The 21,915-nt window shown below is 34.5% G+C and overlaps 1 protein-coding gene across 35 annotated transcripts in view; it reads left to right on the forward strand.

The window, feature by feature from the left end:
- The window catches only part of ATF7IP (activating transcription factor 7 interacting protein), a 113,758-nt gene that overhangs the window by 31,440 nt on the left and 60,403 nt on the right, over nt 1-21,915 (forward strand). For 17 of the 35 annotated variants that reach the window (XM_008532939.2, XM_070619160.1, XM_070619155.1 and 14 more), the window contains one exon: nt 18,700-20,222. In XM_008532939.2, coding sequence (XP_008531161.2) covers nt 18,707-20,222 — 1,516 coding nt within the window. In that variant the 5' untranslated portion in view covers nt 18,700-18,706. Of the gene's footprint in view, nt 1-5,552; nt 5,620-12,882; nt 12,984-13,992; nt 14,227-14,562; nt 14,663-15,644; nt 15,783-16,717; nt 17,973-18,699; nt 20,223-21,915 lie in introns of those variants that run through there. The other 18 variants (XM_070619149.1, XM_070619162.1, XM_070619165.1 and 15 more) reach the window with 12 other exon arrangements.

A 21,915-nucleotide genomic window follows, 5' to 3' on the forward strand; every position in this document is an offset into this window, starting at 1 on the left:
CCAGCAGTGTATGAGACTACTCACTGCTGTATACTATTGCTAGTCATAAATAATTGTCAATCTGATGTGTAAAAATATATTTTCATTTTGTTTTGTCTTTCCCTAGTTGTTAGTGAACATTTTTTTATATTTGTTGTTTTATTAATTGCCTGTTTAAGTTTCCTTCTTTTTCTTTTGAATTGTCCTTTTTATTCACTAATAGATGTTCTTTTTTATTCTGGATACTAATCCCGTATCACTTTGCTTTTTACTTTTCATATATTTCTCAAAATTTGTGGCTATTTGCAGTACTTTCTATGTCTTTGAAATTTTCTGTTATTACTTCTCTAGTCTATTTGCTATTGTGCTCATATGCTTAACTGCTATTTTGATCCATTCTCAACCATTTATTTCAAAATCCATGTATTCTCTATTAATTTGTGATACTTTTCTATCACACATTATATTCTTTTATTGCTTGTATCTGTCTTTTGGATAATTTATTGCATTCTTTTATTTTATACTTATGATAATTATTGCTTTGTCATATACTCTCACATCTGAGAGGGCGAGCATCATTTTTTATTACTTTTGATTTTCAATTTTCTTCCTATGTTTGCCGTTTTTTCCTTTACAGATTATCTTTTACAAGTTTGTCATGATACAAAAATATCTAGGTGACATTTTGGTTAGAATTACTTTTAATAAGTTTTATCCAAGAAGAATTGTTACTTTTTCTACATTGAGTCTTGTATCCAATATAGCTCTAATATTTCACATATTTTCATACCTCTGTGAATTTTTTCATATATGTTAGTGTTTCTAGGTACTTTTTTGCTATTCTGAAGTAAATATTTTCTTCATTATATCTTCTGACTCTGTTTGAACTCTTACTACTTTGGTCAGGATTTCTAGAACAATATTGAAGATAGTATCACACTTTTTTTCCCTTTAATGGAAATCCCTTTGGTGTTTTACCACTAAATGTGATGTTTCCTGTTGGTTTGAAGTAGCCTTTATCAGCTTAAGGAGCAATCTTTTTGTTCTTTTTATTTTTATCAGTGAATGTGTATTGAAACATATTCAGTGCCTTTTCAATTTCTGTTGAAAATGACTTGATTTTTGCAACCATTTTAGGTTAATAAATTTCTGAATATGCTTAATGTTTTCATTGTTAGAGGTTTAAAATTGAAAAACAGTGCAGTTTGGGGTATAAAGTTGGTGTCTTCTTTAAATAGTTAACCTGACATATGGGGATAAAGGAATTTGAGGAAAATACATCGTTTCTTGTGTGCTGGTCTTAAAGATCCAACAGAGAAAGTCTTGGTCATTTCCCACAGACTGCTCTCCTAGTCTCTTTAAGGTCTGTTCTTTGCACTATGCATTTATTGAGTCCATTGTTATACCGTTAACAGTGATGTGGCTAAGTGGCTAATCTTACGTCCTCTATTCTCTGGTAGAATAGCTTCAGAGTCTTTTTTTCAACATAAAAAAGATGATAAAAAATTTAGGATAGAAATATAATAAATATTTGGAAATACCAAAATAAGGTCCTTGATTTGACTTTGTGAACCCTTGAAAAGAGCTTGGTGGCCTATTGCTTTTATCATTGTATCTTTTTGAGATATTTTTTTCTTTTCTTTTTCCTTTCTTTCCTTTTCTTCTTTTTTAAATTCTGGAGGCTCTAGGCTCAGTTAAATATTTTCATGTGGCAGAGAGCCAGATTTCCAATAGCCCTGAACTCAGCATGCTGCTGTTGCTTAGCAACTACTTGTGAAGTCTTGTGGATATAACTGAATTATGAATAGGATTATGAGCAGAAGATCAGTTGAAATTGCCATTGGAAAGAAAGGCATAGTCGTTTTCCCCCTTCCTATTTGAATTTGAGTAATTTCTTTATGCAGAGTCAGTTTTCAGAAATCTGGCTTATGAAAATTGGGAGTACTAACCCTATCAGGAAGACAATAAGGGCTCTGTAGAGGTCTTGTTTGTAATTACACATTTGAAAGCATGTTTTTGATTATTAGGATTAAACAGTCTATCTTGGAGAGATGTCAGTTAATGGAAAATAGAGAGTCCTAATTTTCATGGTCATTCATGTAGAAAGATATCTATACATTGTATTGCTGCCTATTTCTCTTCCACATTTATATTAAAGTGTACATGCAGTAACACTTTATCTTGGGCTGTATTTTTATATGTTTAATCCCATTGTTTCTTTAGAGTGTCTTAAAAATTGTCCTAGAATGGTGATAGTGATCATGTAGACATTTGATAAATATTGACTATGTGGATAAATCAACCTGTCTTTATCATTCTTAAGTAAAGCAGTGCATTTTGGAGTGGAACTTATTAAAAATTTATTTAAGAATCAAAACTTAAAGAATGTTTTCAGTTCTGATTTAATTTCCTTTTATTGCAGATGGAAAACTTCAGACCTAGAGATAAAAGGATTTTTTTAAGCCAAACCCCCCTGATCTGTGCTTTTTCTTCATCAGTCTCTCTTATGCATATCTAGAAGCTCTTCTTTTTGCACTCATATTTCATCAGTTTACACAGATTAATTGTATTCTGTAATTTATAACAAAAATGTACAACTGAATTGAGTAATAAGCACAACTAATATGAACAGGTTTAGATGAGGGCAGAAGAACACGAGAGATCTCAGTGTATTTGTGGTTATCAGTCAGTATGTTTATAGGCTGGGTAGAGAACATTGGCTCATTTGGTATAATGGTCAGGAAGATGATTCTGAAGTATAGTGTTTTTTGGACAGATCTCTGCAGATTTTTTTAGGTTCTAAAATATGAAACAAAATGATAATTCTTGGTTTTAGAAAAGGAGCTCTGTTTTCTTAAAATACATCATAAACTTTTGATAATAGCTTCCAACAGACTACCCTGTGAAACTAAGCTTCTTAGGAACATTTGCGTGAAAGAAGATTATAGTCTTATGCATTGTTTGACAGGAAAACTTTAGAATGGGAATGTAGTTTTTCTTCTTTTGCTCCCTGGAGATGTGGTGGTCCATTCTGAGTTTTATGCCCAGGAGAGATCTTGCTATCAAAAGCATAACTTTTTTCCTTAAGTTCCAACTGCAGAAAGATACATATTTACAGATAGGATTGACAGAAAAAGTTGTGGTAAATATAATTCTAATTATATCTACAAGGAGGGATAAGATACCAGTAATATTGTTTTGCTACAGAAGAGGAAAGCAATAGGTACCTAGAAGAATTTGAGTTTCCTCCAGGATATGAAAGAAGATTAGAGTTCTTCCTTTAGTTTAGTTATGTTTGTTATTAAAGTTAGACCTCTGTACACATAGGCTAGGGCCACAGAACATCTGGCTCCCAGCTGACATTTTAAACTTCTGTGGGTTCTTGGGAAGGAGGGTGAGAAGAGGAGGAAGAGAATGGAGAGATGGAGAGCGAAATTTCTGGAACTATGTAAATTTTTCCAGGGCATTTTAGTTGCTGCACTAATTGTTAGCACTAAGATGCCATTGATTCTTCAGTCCCTTCAAATTTAGATTGGAATATGATAAGATGTGTGACTACCGTGAATAATGTTCTTCAAACATTGTGCCGTATCTGTTGTATCTGTTCTCTTGACATTAAACTGTCCGGTATAAATAAAAAAAGTATTATAACTATTTTAAATAATACCTAAGAAAATATGAAGTGCTGAGATTTATATTTAAAGTGATATTTGACTTACATATCTGGAATTATCAAATAACTTTTCTCACTTGTAGTGCCTTGTTATCAAAATTTCATCCACTTGTTATATTGTCCCCCATTAATTATAACTCATAGGTTAATGCATCCTGCTTTCCTTTGTGATGAGGATCACAGTTTATTTGTTGAGATAAGTAAACAAGATCTATGTGCCTATTAGATTTAAGTTATTTTGAAGATGTGAATACAATCGTAGTTAGATTCCGTATATCCAAGTCAACATATAAATACAAGAATAAGGAAAATAAATAAGACAGTAAGCTAAATTACTTTTAATCCAGACCAGTGTTTAAAATAACAGTATTTATGTTTTTAAAAGCTTGGTTAAACTTAATTTTAAAATCTGCTATCCTTAAATGTTTAGATTAAAGGGATGTGTTAGTTAATGGATCGCTCCTTTGATTTCCTCCGTCCTTCAGTGGAGCTCCTTTTGTTACTTGAAAATGTTCTGCATTCCTGTGCGTTTTACAGGCATTGTTTCTAAGCTTTATTCATGATTAAAATAAGCCCTTTACATATAATTTTCGTAATTAAATGTTTAGAATTTCCTAGTGTCAAATATATGAATTCATTTTGCATTTTGGATAACAGTGTCCAAAGAAAACATTTTAAAATTAATTCATCATTTCATTAAAACATTGAGGAAGGGTGTGAGGTAAGAAATGCATATAGAACATATACTTTTAACATGACTGTCTAAGCAGCCTTTTATTTCAACAGCTGTAATTTAAATTCTTGAAATTAAAAAGTTGGGTCTTTTTCTCTATTTTTTTGATTTGCTTATTTCTTACTAGCCCATAATCTTCATAGTTATTACATTGTTTGCCATCTTTAGGAATTGAAATCTACTCCAGAGTAAATTTGTAATGCATGGAGAAACATGCATATTAAGCATTATTAGCTTGAAAGTTAGAATGCTGAAATGTATTCTGTTATCTGGGTGATAGAGTGAGAAATATCAAGTATTGTCAACTTTACCCCACTTTAGGCAAAATTGAAAACCCGAAAATAGCAAGTATACGAAAAACCAAATATACAGATTATACTTTTACATGTTTAACTTCTACTTGACATGAACAGTAAGAGTTTGTTTTCCTCACTGACAGGAATTATTTTATTTTGATTGAGAAAACAGTTATTGAATGCCTTCTATGTGGAAGACACTACTGTATGTTGGAACAAGTTTGTGTTAAAAATGAATAAGGCATAATAATCTCCACCCTATTTAGAGATGTGCTTTTATAAGTTATTTAATCTTTGTATTTTTAATACACAGTAAACCGTCTTTTACCCATATCTCAGATTCCCAAATAATTGCGAGGAAAAAGTGCTAGGAAAAAATGCAGTGCTGTTCAGATTATGAGAGATTTTAGAGAGCCTTGAATGTATTAGACTCGTGATTAAAGCGCTTCATTATTCTCCTGAAAAAAGAAAAACACTTAAATATATATGTACATATATATACACACACATATATACATATATATAAATAAAAGCACATGGACAATGAATGGCATGTAACTTGAAAGTGGCCGATTTATTTAGCTTAGCGTTCATTTTTCTTTAATTGCCATGTAGTAAGAAAAGGTGCCAAGTTAATATTTTAGATGATGAAATGCAAGGCATATCTTTTTCCCCAAGAAAATAAACTGGTTTTCGTATTAGTTTGGCTCTCATATTCACTTCTATTCTGGGATTCAGTCTAGCATATTGTTTCTATTTTTAGGCTGTTGCCAGGCAGATTTAAAGTTTCTCCTCTTATGGTTGCCCAATATCTAGCTTTCTGATTGGTTTACATGAGCCTGCTTTCTTTAGCCAACCACAGTGACTATGCAAATTGTATTTCAGTTTCTGTTGCTGTGAGAGAACTGTTAAGATGGCTGCAGGGGGCTCCCTTTAGGGTATGTTTATTATTTTAAAGAAGATTTTCATCATTATATAGTAATAAGCAAAAGTAGACTTCTTTCAAAATGATCTTTAATTTTTTGAAATAGGAAATCTGACATCTAAATAAGTTTTATGAGGCTTGAAAAATGCCTCCTTTGTGTCAGGTTTAATTTTAATGGTACTATGTCTTGCACTGTCAGAGGCAGCACTATGTGTAAGTGGGTATATGTTCCTTTTTGTTAGTAAATAAGATCCTGACTCTCCAAAGCAAGGTTGTCCTCTGTATGTAAACCTGCTATGTGAAGATGTTAGCATATTAGTTTACAATTTTGTCAAAAATATTCTAGATTACTACCTTTGCTTCCTGAAAGAATAATTTGGTTTTCATTTAAAAATTATTTTAGATGTTAGTTATATGTATATAGCACGTCATTCTTTTAGTCTGTATTTATTAAGTGTGTACTATGTGCCAGACACTTTGTTGCTCAATATTATACCAGAATACTTATTTTATTTTTTGTTGGTTTGTTAAATGACCTCTGAAGCACATCATAATGATATCAGCATATTTTAAGGAGACTTAAAATGTATTAATGTTATACTGGATACGTGATGAGACATGCCAAAGTGTTTCATTAAACAATATATAAATATAGGTATTAAAGTCCATTTATAATAATTATTTCTAAAAAGATACATTTAAAGTACTGACAGATAGAGTCAATGGTGGCAAGACAGGTCTTACTGAATAAAGACAGTATTGATAAAATGTGACAAAGCTGTGTGTAACTCCAGATAGTTCAATAAGTATATCTCATTTTAAAACAAATTTACCATCATTAATTACATATAATGCCTTTTGGATATAATGCCAGTTTATAATAGAGGAGAATGCTTCTATTTTACTTAAGACCTTCTAGTTCTTCTGGTAAAAGATAGTTAATTGCGTTTTCCATGTGTAGAAGGCTTTATTAATATATGAACATGGAGTCTTCATTGGCACATGCTCAATACTGTTTTTTTTTTTTTTTTTGGTTGATAAAATTTGTTTTATTTTATGAATTATCTCATGCCCGTTACTACCATCCTGTGAGATAAGCATGCTATAGAATTCTGTCCCATGTAGGACCTGGAAAAAGAGTAACACTTATCTAAGATGAGCACGAAAAAGAACAAGGGTGCTGTTATTTTACGTATACTGCCTTGCATCACCTCTATAGTTACACATAGACTTGTTGGCCTATAAGTGTAAACGCCCTGAAGTGTGAACCAGTATTCAGGTTTCTTGGTATAGTTGTTTGCCCATGTCGGAAGTGTGACCCAGTAAAGGGAGGTTAGATTAAAAGCAAATGAAACACAAAATTTTCAATTGTAGTTCTTCTATTCTTTTTTTTTTTAAATAACAGATTTATTGAGGTGTAATTCACGTACCATACAATTCACCTGTATAAAATGTACAACTCAGTGGTTTTTAAAATATTCACAGAGTTGTGCAACCATCACCACAATCAATTTTAGACCGTTTTTACTACCTCATAAAGAAACCCTGTACCCTTTAGCAGCCACTCCTGACTTCCTCCCAACCTGTCAACCCTGGGTGACAACTAATCTGCTTTTTGTCTTTATAGGCTTGCCTATTCTGACCATTTCATATAAACAGAATCATTCAATCTGTGGCCTTTGTGACGGGCTTCTTTCACTCAGCATATTTTCAGGCATGTTGTAACATTTATCAGTACTTCATTCCTTTTTATGGCTAAATAATATTTCATTGTATGAGTATACCACATTTTATTTATCCACTTATCAGTGGCTGGACGTTTGGGTTGTTTTCCCTTTTGGGCTATTATGAATAGTGCTTCTATGAGCATTTGTGTACAAGTTTTTGCATGGACATCTGTTTTTCTTTCTTTTGGGTATATCCCTAGGACTGGAATCGCTAGTCTCATGGCAACTCTATGTTTAACGTGTTGAGGAACTGCCAGACTGTTTTTCAAAGCATCTGCTCTATTTTACAATCCCACCAGCATTGTATGAGGGTTCCAATTTCTCTACATCCTTGTTAACCACACTTGTTATTTCTTGTTTTTTTGATTATAGTAATCCTGGTCTGTGTGAAGTGTTTCATTGTGGTTTTGATGTGCATTTCCCTGATGACTGATGATATTGAGCATCTTTTCCCGTTTATTGCTTATTGGCTTTTCTTTGGAGAAATATCTAGTCAAGTCCTTTGCTCATTTTTAAATTGGGTTGTTTGTCTTTTCATTATTGTTGTAACAGTTTTTATTTATTCTGGTAGAAACGGGTCTCTTATCAGGTATATTATTTGCAAATATTTACTCTCATTGTGTGAGTTGTCTTTTCACTTTCTTGATGGTGTCCTTTGCAGCACAAAAGTGTTTGATTTTGGTGAAGTGCTGTTAATCTATTTTTTTGTTGTTGTTGCTTGTTCTCTTTGGGTCATACAGGAGAAACCATAAGCATAGTTGATCATAAATGCAAGAGTTATTTCTCACCTGGCAGCTTTGTTTCATTGATCTATGTGTCTCTCCTTTTGCTAGGAGCACCCCGCTGTCAGGATTACTGTGGCTTTGTAGTAAGTTTTGCAAATGAGAAGTGGTGAGTCCTTCAATGTTGTCCTTTTTCAAGATTGTTTTGGCTATTTTGGGTCCCTTGCATTACCATGTGAATTGTAGGATCAGCTTGTCAGTTTCTGCCAAGAAGATAGCTGGAATTTTGGTAGGGACTGCTTTGAATCATTAGATCAATTTTGAGAGTATTGGCATCTTAATATTAAGCCTTTTGATTCAAGAGTGTGGGATGTCTTTCCTGTTATTTAGGTCATCTTTAATTTCTTCAACAATGTTTTGTAGTTTTCAGAGTATTAAGTTTTGTACTTCATTTTGTTAAATTTATTATTTTTGATTCTATTGTAAATGGAATTCTTTTCTTAATTTCATTTTGGATTCTTCATTACAAGTGTATAGAAATAAAATAGATTTTTTATTTATTGATCTTGTATCTTGCAATCTTCCAAACTCATTGACTAGTTCTAGTAAGTTTTTAGTGGATTCCTTATGATTTTCTATATCTAAGATTTTTTCTTCTGCAAATAGAGAATTTTACTTTTTCTTTTCAAGTTGGATGACCTTTATTTCATTTTCTTGCCTAATTGTCCTAGCGAGAACTCTCTAGTCGATGTGGAATAGAAGTGGTAAGAGCAGAGCAGACATTTTGTCTTATTTCTGATCTTAGGTCTAGAGCTTTCTGTTTTTCAGTATCAAGAATGATGTTAGCTATGGGTTTTTCCTAGATGACCTTTATCAGGTTGAGGAAGTTCCCTTCTAGTTTGTTGAATGAGTTCTGTCATTTTTGGCTAAGATGACTTATGGATGTTACTTTTTAAAAGGTAACTGAGTATTTGGGAACCTGGTGGTAATACTGTTCTAGCGAATACAGGAACCAGTCTGCATCCTGGTGAAATGGAGAGTCTCCTGTCAGATCTAACTTATTGCATGGATGAGTCTCAGCAATTATATTAAGTGAATTCTCCATTTTCAAAGAGATAGAGAAGAAAATTGTGGCAAATACCATATAGTTTATTGCTTAACATTCTAGTAAAATAGAACACCCCGTGGTAGCAAATTTAAAGAATGAAGTGCGCAAGAAGGGTGCCTATGCTAGTGAAAATGACTCCGTGCTCAATTGGGTGTCTGGTTGACCTTACCCAGTTAAAGTTATTGTCTGTGTAATGGAATGTATGATAGCAACATGGTTATTGATATATTAATTCAGATCATATGTAAAGTTGAATTTATATAAATTGTCACTTAAATAAATGAGAAAAGAATATTCCTTGGTATTATGTCTGACGTATAATTGCCCCTTGATAAGTGTCGGTTCCTTTTTCTCCCTTTAAGGAGTGTTTAGTTAATGAAAAGGGGAATTCATAATATAGAAAAAGTATAAGGTATGCCTGAGAATGACAAACATCAAATTCAAGATTATGCTTATCTTTGTGTTGAGGAGTTGGGATAGAGAAGGAGGAGCGTACTATCTGGTGGTGTTACACAGATGGCTTTTTTTTTTTTTTTTAAAGATTTTATTTATTTATTTATTTTTTTCCTTTTTCTCCCCAAAGCCCCCTGGTACATAGTTGTATATTCTTCGTTGTGGGTCCTTCTAGTTGTGGCATGTGGGACGCTGCCTGAGCGTGGTTTGATGAGCAGTGCCATGTCCGCGCCCAGGATTCGAATCAACGAAACACTGGGCCACCTGCAGCGGAGCGCGAACTTAACCACTCGGCCACGGGGTCAGTCCCTGAAGCCTTTGTTTTTTATTTCTAAAGTTTTATTGCTCATCCAGGTGACAGATACACACATGTTCATTATGTCAGACTTTATATCTTACTGTGTGTTCACAGTATTTCATAATGAAAAATAAGTTATAAAAGAACATCAGTATAGCTCGACTTAGTAAAATAATACGAAATTTAGGCTGGACTGCAATTTAGCGAGTATTTGGTATAACAGGCTCAGTTTTACAGCTGAGGAACCTGAAATCTAGAGTTGGGTTTATTTATCCTATGTTGACTGTTATGCTAATGTTAGAACATGGAGTAGACCCAGTTTTGTCAGTTTAGAAATCGTTGCTATGCCAAGCTTTTTATAATTATATATTTTTAAAATGTGGAAGATCATATGATACTTCACTGTTATTCTCCCTTCCTGTAAGAAGATTATATAGCCTCACATTTTGCCATGTGACTTAAGTGTTTCCCCATGGGAGCTTTTTACTTCTACACCCTCTTAATGTCTAACTCGGCTTTAGCCAATGAAATGTGAGTGAAAATGATGTATACTATGTCTAAGAAAAAGCTTTACAAGTCATATATTGTATGGTTCTGTCATTGTGGTCTTTTTCCTCTGCCACAAGACCTAGATTTGGGTGTTAGGGGATGCTGTTCCTTCAGCCTATGACCTAGAATGAAGAAGAATGTTACGAGCTAATAAATTTTTTTTTAATTACTTCCATTATTACCTAGTGAAAGCTGACTGATAGAGAAAGTAAGCTCTCCACTCCTTCTCCGTGGGTTGGGTCAGTAAGAAAAGTAAGAGCTATTTTCTGGCATTTGAAGGATTTACATCTTTCAGCTTCTTATAAATTATTCTGGGTGTTTTAATTCACCCAAGCAAAGTGTGAAAAATACTTTTGGACAAGTGGCTTCTTAAATTCCTGAGGAAATAAATACGTGGCTTTCTGTAACTTTACTCATTGCATAAGTAGTAGTAGAGTTTGTGAGTGGGACAAGCTAATGGATAACTGCTCTGATGGATCACTGGCTGATTTTCTAATTGGGGGGGTGTAATTTGATAGATATATTCTGAAATGGCATTTGTTGGGTCAGGTCACTTCGTTTTAATTTTCCTGTATAACAGCATGATCCCAAAAATACACTTGGGGAAGTGATCTTTCAAGCGTCTTGCATTTTTTTCACACACACTACTCTAGAATTTCTCAAAACATAGCAGTGAGCGCAAAAACAAGTTCGATTGTAGTGACCCTTGTGGTTTTGATGTATCCAAAATTTCAAGAGTGTGCTCTGCTCCTGCTTTGTCCAAGGAATTGTTAGTAAAGCGACTCCCTATTTCCTTTGTTGTTGGTTCTTTTTTACAATTTAGTTAGCGAATATGCCATTCCTCATTTTGAAACCCCGGCTAATAGCAGTAGGTTGATGACGAACAAAAGGGATTATTTGTTGAAGTGTCAAATATTATGATCACTCAATCCTTAACTGAATTGTTGAGTATTACATAAGGAACAGATTTTACCAACTAATATATTTTTTAAGATGATAGGATAGCTATTGATAGTGTTTTTATGCAATTGAGAGAAGAACCATAGCATAGTAGAATTGAAAATTGTGAACTATAGCGGGCTCTGGATCCTCAAGTAAATATTACCAGTGCTTTGTGTGTGACTGGGAAAGAGAACTTCTAGAAAGCAAGAGAATAGGGAAACATGATGAAAATCTTTGTGGGATTTTTAACAAAAGTGGTGAAAGTAGTGGTTACGTTTTACTAAAGTTGTAGAAAATAATAACAGAGATGACAGGATATCCAGTATTTAAGATAAAAATTTAGGAAATCTGGGGGCTGGTCTGGTGGTGTAGTGGTTAATTTTGCATGCTCCACATCAGCAGCCCAGAGTTTGCAGGTTTGGATCTGGGGCACGGACCTACACACTGCTCATCAAACTGTGCTGTTGTGGCATCCCACGTACACAACAGAGGAAGATTGGCACAGATGATAGCTCAGGGCCACTCTTCCTCAAGCAAAAAGAGGAAGAGTGGCAATGATGTTAGCTCAGGGCCAATCTTCCTCACCAAGAAAAAAAAAGAAAAAAAACCAATTTAGAAATTTTGTATACTAACTTAGTATCAAAGTGGATGAACTATTGCAGTATCAGTTTCCCCAGTCTCATTAATGAGCAGTACATAGTAAAGCAGATTATTACATTTATTGTGCAATACACTGATGCTTATTTTTTATTTTTTATTTACGATTATCTCAAAATTCTCAAGTAAAATTTAGGAGTGCAAAATAAAATCACACACTTTCAACTGAGAATGGGGTTCTTAAAGAATCCAGTAGCAGAGTTGCATTCCTAAAGAGGCTAGTAATCATCAGTATAAAGTGATTATTTAAGAGTAGGCTGTTATTAGTCAGACCTATTGATTAATATTTATTTAAGCCATTTAACAAAAACTCAAGTTTGAGTAAATTATTTTCAGCATTCCATTATTCAGAATAATGTTATACTAGTGTCAGTTAGCAGCATGAATAAAATTGGAGTGTCTGTGTCAAAGATAGAAATGTCAAGTCCACTGAAATGGCTTTGCTTAACATTTTGTAAGTTTTATTTTTAAGTATACTTCATCAGGTACCCATAACTGTGAATTAATATAGTGTTTGTATGTGCCTGGGGTTTGACCCAACAATCCTGGTACTTTCTGTTGTTTTGTTAGATAAGGCTCTTCTTACCTTGTTTATTTAATCAGAATAACCCTGCTGTAGACCTGTTACTCAAACAAAGAATCTGGGGGTATATTATGAATATATTTCAGTTTCATCGTTCACCTTTGTTTTCACATCGTTTGGATTCTTGGTAGGGCACTTGCCCTCATCTGCTTCCCTTGTTGCTGGGCAAGGTTTGTGATGCTGCTGTGTGATTGGCTTTCGGCGACTGCGGCTTTGAGCCAATCAGACAGTGAATTTCAGTTCTCTCACAGGACTGAAGCAGTGCAGCAGCTGCTGATTTATTTTCCTTGGGGAGAGTATATAAACTAAGAGTATGGCTGCAGCAAGCTCCCTCTTGGGTATGTTGGAAAAATTACAGGGTTTGTCTAACTGAAGGAGAAAAAAATGAGGTTTATTTTTAAAATTTGTTTACTCAGAAAATCTGATTGGGTAATGAATTTGAGAAAAAATATGACAGATTTCCTATTTTTATTTTATAATTTTACATTTAAAAGACTGTAGAATGATGGTCAAATAAAAATTCCCCTTCACCTTACATGAATATTTACTGTGTAATCCACACATTTGCTTGATTGCTTCAAAAGGGGAGAGCTCGTATAACCTTTCTGTAACCTGCTGTGAAAGGCAGTTAAGGAGAAAAGAATGTAGTAATTTTCTTGTAACACTTAATATAAATTGTCAAGAATCAGATGTTTTAATTTTATTGGATGACTCAAACTAAGTCAGTTCAGTGCAGTAGACAAGAAAACACTTTATAATGCTATCCATAGTAGACCTTTGGGTCCGGAATACTATTAATTTTTAGACTTGGAAATCTATAACAATAGTGATAGGTGGGTATGAAAATAATCTTGTTAGTTATTTGGATTAAAGTTTTGCCAGATTTTTAGTTATCAATGTTTTATAAATGTTAAGGACTATGGATTTTTTAAAAGAAATTTCCGCTTGAATTTGGCAGATTCTAACCCATTGTGTAGAAAAGTATGTTCTTTTATGTAGTGTCCATGTTTGACTCATTATCCAGGTAGGAAATTGATTTATTTTTCTGGAAACATGCACGGACATTTAAAGAAAGATAAAATAGCATAAAAGATGTATATCTGACTTGTTTATTTATGTGGTACATGTAATGCATATTATATGGGTTTAGGATTTTATGCAATTATGTTCTAGATTACTTATATCAGACAAAGAACCTCACTGAAGTGTTGCGGATCCAGGTTTTAACTATGTTTCCCTGACCTTATTGTCTGTCTCCTGTTGCTGGGCAGGAATCAGAATGCTGGCAACTGATTGGCTGAGTTTGTGAGCAGCTCTTGAACAGCCACTTAAATTCTTGAGCTTTTTGAGCAGGCAGATTGTAGGCTAAGACGTTACAGCTTTTGGTAATACTTCCCTTTGTTGTTTCATAGCTATGATCTCTTTGCTAGAAAGAAGGGTGGAAGGAGTGGGTGGAGGGGGGTGAAGCAGAGAAGAAAATAATGGTTTCACTTAAAGAAGAAGAGGCTCATTGGGCTTTCCTTAAAAATAATTTAACCAAAATTTGAAAAAAATTTCCAAGCCATAGAGACTTATTTGCAGGTAACACTCTCTTCTTGGTTATTTGAATATAAATTCCTTTGGTAAAGGTGAAACCCTTGTTATTGCCGTAGAAAGATTTTATTAGTGGTGGTATTTCCCTAGAGTTCTTGAATCTGAATATATAGAGTAGGAACTTAAAAAAACAGTTTTTTGAGTATCTTTTTCATGAAAAAATATTTTCAGAAGAAAGTAATCGAATTTTACACATTTACTGTTAGATATGGCAGACATTTTCTGCTGTAAAATATAAGTGCTTTTTCTTGTGAAAATGAATTACAGTCATGTGAGAGCTTCATGATTTTAGTGTCCCCACCTGAAAAAGTATTTCTTTTGTAGAATAGTTTTGTGAATGGCATCTCAGTCCAGATGACGGTATTTAAAATGATTCTTAGAAATGTTTTGTTCCGGTAATACAGCCATGGAGACTTGTTTGCAGGTAACACACCCTTCTCTAATGTGTATCTTTCTTAAATACTGTTTGCTTATGCAAAATAGATTTTTAAAAACTTACTGTTGATTGGTTTGCACAGATATGGCTGAACTAGTTTGAACTGGTTGTTCAAGCTACTTCCTTATTGCTTTGTCTGTTTTTCATTCTACTTAGAACCCATGAAAGATCTGGTAAATGGCTGTAGTGTGCTCCCTTGTGGGTATAGATGGTAGTTATTCTGTAATTCTTTGTACAGTACTTTATTATTACTGAATAGAATGGCCGTTTTGTTGATAAAACCAGCTTGCTTGGGTGATATTTATTTTTATTAAATGTTATTTGGTCGTGGCAGTTTAACATTAGACATGATGTTTGCATGTTGAATTTTCTAATTTATATACAAAATACCAAAAATACTTGAGGGAAATTTGTCCCCAATTCTTTAGTTTATGCCTAAAAAATTTCTGAATAAACATAGACAATTATGATGATAACATTTATTGAGTGCCTACTACATTCTAAGTGCTTAATATATAGAATCTCATTTAATCATTACCACAACCTCTGTGGCAGGTACTGATATTATTTAGTTTCAGGTAGCTGAAACTAAACGTTGAAATGTTAGGTAACTTGCTCTGTGTCATTTATAGTAAGTACATGGGAGAGCTGGAACTCAAATCCGTGTTTCTGTCTACAGAATTCATGTTCTTAATGGGGTTACTAAAAATTATGAAAATATACTTTTTAGAGGAATGTATGCTTTTAATGCAATTGGCAATAATTACCTGCCATCCATATAACAGATGAGAAATGTAGATATTAGGTCAAAATCCAACAGAATTGCAGGTCAGTATTTGAAATTACTTTTTTTTCCAGTATTTGAAAAAAATATGTGTAACCATACTTCTTATATTGTAAATTTAATTATGTGTGTCTGGAGTCAGCAGGGAAAAGTGACTATAACCTTTTCATTCTGTCTTCTTTACAGAAAATTTTTCAGTTTGCATGAGTTTGGATTGGATCATGGGTTGGAAAAAACTTGATGTTTAAATTTTAGACTGCAATTAATAACCTTTAAAATAGTACCTATGGTAATTTTGCATTGAAGTTCTTGTTCAATTGAAAGGTAATTTTTGGAATTAGTTTTTACTCAGTTCCATAATTTAAAAAGCTAGGAAGACTAAGAAATATAGTATAAGTAATTGGCTTAAAGTGAGAGAATGAATGTAGAATGTACCACAACCTAGAAGTACTGTGACGAAGTACTGTGTCAAAGTCGTGGGTTCTCAAACTGTGTTGGTCTGGAGCGAATAGGCCAGGTCATTGTTTTATGCCTTTCAGCCAGAAAAACAATGGGACAGTAGGAATACAGCTGTAATTGAACAAGTTGGGCTTATTATTTGTTGCAGCAAGGGAGAATGCCCATCATGGGGAAACCATGAGGCACATCAGTAAGAGACTGTTGGAAAAAACACCTAGTATATGACTTGGTTATAGTATAGTATAGGTTGGATTATTTTGGGGAGAGTTGGAGGAAGTAGAGCCTCACTCTGGATTGGGTTCTGTCAGAAGGTGGGGGCCGTTCTGTATCTCAGTAAATTTTATCTATAGGGAGGACAGATTACAGTGAGAATAAAGCTGCAGTTGATAAAGAAGTACCCATCACTCATTTGGTCATAGAGGGAGATGTTTGATATTTTACAGGTTGCATAGGGACCTTGTCTAATTTGAATGTTGAAATGGTTTTATGTTGAAAAGGAGAACAGCAGGGTTTCGCTGTAAGCGTCAAATCAGTTTGTAATAACATTGAGGCCTAGCTATGAGCCTCAGATAAATTCTCAGATGTCAGAGGCTGCTTTTTTTCTTCTCCAACCAAAGCAGGTGTAACCTACCATCATTCCCACTGGTAAATGGTGATGATAAGTGGATATCCAATGTGAAAGCAATATTCTTCCTCCTTTATATCTTAGTCCTTAAAGGACTTTTATTCCACTATAGAATGGTGACAATGTCTTTCTCCAGGACCAAATCCTTGCCCTCTTTTGTTTGCCTTACTGCACTGGCTAGATGTTAACATAGAAATGATGACAGAGAGCATCTGAGTCAGTGTTGAGTTTTTGTCAAATGACTATTCTGTATTTGTTGAGATAATCTTTTATTTTCATCCTCTTTCTGTTAACGTGGCGAATTGCATTGCTTGAATTTTTTTTTTCCTAAATTTATGTCTCACAGTTTAGGAGGCTAGAAGTCTGAAATCAAGGTGTTGGCAGGGCCATGCTCCCTCTGAAGCAGCTAAAGAAGGATTCATTCCAGGCCTCTCTCCCAGCTGTGGCTTGTTGCAGCCTAACTTGAATCTTCATATGGTGTTCTCCCTATGTGCGTGTCTGTGTCCACATTTTCCCCTTTTTATAAGGACACCAATCATACTGCATTAGGATTAATAATGACCTTATTTTAATTTGATTACCACTGCAAAGACTGTTGAAATAAGATAACATTCTGAAGTATTGGCGCTTAGGGCTCTAATATATTTTTATTAAGTGGACACTTTGGTTGAGTGTGAAATAAAGCCATAATGCCTCATGACTCATTCATAATCTACGTTGCTTGATTTTTGAATATGAAACCAACTTTGTATTTTTTTAATGAGCTTCATGTGGTCATATTATATTACATTTTTAAGAAACATAATTCTAAATAACTCATAGATGAAAGAAGAAATCACAATGGAAATTACAAAATATTTTAACAGAACAATGATGAAAATAGGATGCAACAAAATGTGAGATGCAGCTAAAGTAGTGCTTGGAGGGAAATTTATAGCTTTACATGTGTACATTACAAATAGGAAAGATCAAACATTGATGATTAATGTTTAACCTGTTGACGAATTGCCAGAGTGTTTTCCACAGCAGCTGCAATATTTTGAAATCCCACCATCATGCGTGAGGATCCCAGTTTGTCCACATCCTTGCCAATACTTGTTATTCTCTCTGATTATAGCCACCCTGGTGTGTGTGAAGTGTTATCTCATTGTGGTTTTGATTTGCATTTCTCTGATAACTAATGATGTTGAGCATCTTTTCATGTTTATTGCCTATTGGCTATTGGCTTGTTGGGTATTTGTATATCTTTTAGGGAAATGACTATTCAAGTCCTTTGCCTGTTTTTTTTTTTGGTGAGGAAGATTGACCCTGAGCTAACGTCTGTTGCCAATCCTCCTCTTTTTGCTTGAGGAAGATTGTCTCTGAGCTAACATCTTTGCCGTTCTTCTATTTTGTACGTGGGATGCTGCCACAGCATGGCTTGATCAGCGGTATGTAGGTCCCAGCACTGGATCCGAACCTGCAAACCCTGGGCTGCCAAAGCAGAATGTGCAAATTTAACCACTACACCACTAGGCCAGCCCCGACCCATTTTTAAATTGAGTTATTTTTATTGTTGTTCTTATTCAGTTGTAACAGTATTTTATATTTTCTAGATGTAAATCTCTTATGAGATACATTATTTGCAAGTATTTCCTTCTGTTGTATGAGTTGTGTTTTCACTTTCTTGATGGTAATTTCTTGTTAATATGTTTACAGTTGTTAGTCTTGATATGCCTGGTTGCAAATGTAGTCTTTCTATACACGTTTCTTAATTCTCCCTTCTCCTTGTCTCTATTCTTTTCCCATTCCCCTACTGCTTTCATTTTCTTGTACTTTTATTTTTCTTTCTCCGTCTACCTTTTTACTTTATCTACTTTTTTAATGCTTACCTATCTTCTCCAGACTCTGAAACCATTAGCTTACTGAAAATGAAAACTAGAAACTAGTCACTTTTTTCGTAATACTTCCTAGTAATTGATCTTCTATGGACTGTACCTATTATCAATTTTATATTACATAAAACCAATAAATATGAAAACACACAGCAAGGATTATTGTCAGTTTTTCAAAATGACTTGAAGTGCTGCTTGGTTATAAGATCAATTTGCAGTAAGGCTGTAATTAGATGGGTTCTGTTTCAGTTATTATAATCTCTCTTTCTCTCTCTCTTTAAAGATTCAAAATGGATGGTATAGAAGAACCTCAGAAAAAAGTCTTTAAGGCTCGAAAAACGATGAGAGTGAGTGATCGTCAACAACTTGAAGCAGTGTACAAGGTCAGAGAAGAACTGTTGAAAACTGATGTCAAGCTGTTAAATGGCAACCATGAAAATGGAGATTTGGACCCAACCTCACCTTTGGAAAATATGGATTATATTAATGACAAGGAAGAGGTGAATGGTATTGAAGAGCTTTGTTTTGACCCTGAAAAAAGTAAATCAGAATGGAAAGAAACACCTTGTACCTTAAATATTAATGTAAAAAACAAGCAAGATGATGATTTAAAGTGTGAATCTTCATCTCCTAATAATGTAACTCCTGAACTAGCCTCTAAACTGACTGCTGAACCAACTTCTGATCCAGCCGCTGGTGATCTGGCTACTGAAGATCTGGTCTCTGGAGATTCAGCCTCTGGAGATGTGGCTTCTGAAGTATTAACCTCTGGTGATCCCACCTCTGGTGATCCTGCCTCTCATAATTTCACCTGTAGTGATCCTGTCTCTAGTGATCCTGCCTCTGGTGAGCCTGTCTCTGGTGAACCCGTTTCTGGTGAATCAGTCTCTGGTGAACTGGTCTCTAGTGAACTGGTCTCTGGTGAACCGGTCCCTGGTGAACTGGTCTCCAGTGAACCAGTCTCCAGTGATCCAGCCTCTGATGATTCATCCTTTGGTGATCCAGCCTCTGGAGCATTGACCTCTGATGATCCAGCCTCTGGTGATCTGGCCTCTGGTGATCCGGCCTCTGATGAACCGACTTCTGATGAACTGACTCCTGAGTCAGCCTTTGATCCCACTTTTGAACCAAGTTCTGTACCAGTTTGTGAATCAGTTCCTGAAACTGACAATAGAGAGTTTAGTAGCAATAAAGGTGATGATTTTCTTGAAAAAAATAGGGATGATGATAAGTTAGATCAAATTTTCTCATTTGATGAGAAAAATAAAGTTGATAGTAATATTGATGCTGATGAAGAAACTCTAGAAACAGATGATACAATTATTTGTTCAGATCTACCTCCTGAAAATGAGAAGAAGGTAGAGGAAGATGCCATTATAGAACCTGCTCTTGGAGAGGAGGCTATATCTAGCAGTATCGAAATTGACCAAAGTGAGAAGAATGAAGATGAAAATTCTGCTGACCTTGCAGAAACCATTAGTGAAAATGTTATGAAAGATGACAAAAATGAGAATATCTTAGAAAACACAGACTCTATGGAGACAGATGAAATCATTCCTATTTTGGAAAAGCTTGCACCTGCTGAAGATGAACTCACCTGCTTTTCTAAAACTTCTATCCTTCCAATTGATGAGACAAATCCAGATTTGGAAGAGAAGATGGAGGGTTCTTTTGGTTCACCATCTAAACAAGAAAGTAGTGAGAGTTTACCAAAAGAAGCTTTTTTGGTCCTCTCAGATGAAGAGGATATTTCGGGTGAAAAAGATGAGTCCGAAGTTATATCACAAAATGAGACATGCTCCGCAGGTTAGCATATTTAAATTTTAAAGATTTTGACTGTTTAATAAAACATTCTTACAAAGTTTTAAATTTCTTTTAGTTGCACAGAAAGTTGAGAATGGTGGTGACTAGAGAGATCTTTTAACTTCATAGATTCTTAGCTTCATAGAATTCAGAATTATAAAGTATCTACTCTGAGGAGTGGTGTGTGAAGTGCTAAGGGAGATAAAATAAGTAGAAAATATGGCTGTTGCCCTTAGGGGCCTTATAGTCTAGGAAGAGAGTTAAAATGGACCAATATAACACTATGAGATTGCAATTTCAAATCAATACATAATTGGTCAAAGTCATAACAATTGTTCTTGCTGTCATTTAGTAACCAAATAACTTAGAATCTAAAAGTCTACTGGTTTAATTTATTTGCTTCAAGTGTAACAAATTAAGTTTTACAGTTTTACCGTTGACATCTGTTTCTTTTAATATTATTTGTCTGGGGAATGACACCACCATTGCCGGAAGCCAGAAACCTTGAAGCCTGATTATCTGTTTGATGAAGACTTCATCCATTTCCTTCCTCAACCCTTGTGTTTACGCAGCCTACTCTCTTCCCCCTCATTTTCTGAATGATCTCGCTATAACCTAAATCTCTTTTATTTGATTGTGTTTCCTGTCTTTAGTTAGATCGCTATTACTTTTAGGTTAATTCCAGACTCCTTATATAAAAGGTATATAAACTTGATTGTTTGTTCAATGCTTGTCTTTCCTACCTCTTTTATTATTCCTAGAGAAAAAAGAAAGAATGAGAAAAATCCTACTTTGCTTTCATGGTCAAACTCAAATATCATTCCTATATGAAACTTTCTCTGTTCTTTCAGATTGGTACAAATATTTTTGTGTTCTCATTGTGTCACATTCTGTTAGAGATAGAGCTCTGTGAGAAGAGTGACCTTACAGCATGAAACATAGCATCTGGTTTCTAGTTTGTTCAAAGAAAAAAAATAAGGCAGGCCTAGGAGAAATAGAGGATTTTTTTTTCTAATATATCATACCAGCTTTTGAAGGTGGAGATTTTTTTATTATTAAAAGATGACTTCCTTTCCAAGAGCCTTTGTTCAATCATTAAACCCATAGAGAGAGACAGGCTAGGCTCTTCCTGGTTCTGGGGATTTAAAGGTAAAATTTAGTACTTGCGCTCGGGATGCAGACAAGAATTAAAACCAGGCCATTAAATAGAAGGCTGTGAATCCGGTAATAATGTTAAATTGGTATTCTGGGAGTTTAGAGGAGGGTGACTTTATAAGACTATAAGATGTGTTAAGGAAAGCACTTGCCTTTCACTATCTGTATAACATAGGGTTTTAATGAAGATAATTTCTCTTAATGGCAGCTCCATCCTACTTGCTCAGGCTAAAAACCATAGAGCCATTGTTTCTTTTCCTTCCAATCCATATCCATCCATCAGGAAATCCTGTTGGCTCTACCTTTATAGTAGATCTAGAATCCAGTCTCTTCTTACCATTCTTCACTGCTTTTTCCCTAGCTCTGAGCCACTATCATCAGGCCAAAATAATGCCTAGATGATAGTAAGTGCTCAGTAAAAATTTGTGGAGTGAATGAATAATTGGTAATATAAGAGAAGTATATCATGGAGGACCTTGGTTACAGTCCTAAAGCATTCTGATAACACTGTGGAGTCACTGAATGATTTCAAGCAGAAGAG

The sequence above is a fragment of the Equus przewalskii genome, chromosome 5 (assembly GCF_037783145.1).
Source record: "Equus przewalskii isolate Varuska chromosome 5, EquPr2, whole genome shotgun sequence".
In the NCBI taxonomy this organism is placed as follows: Eukaryota; Metazoa; Chordata; class Mammalia; order Perissodactyla; family Equidae; genus Equus; species Equus przewalskii.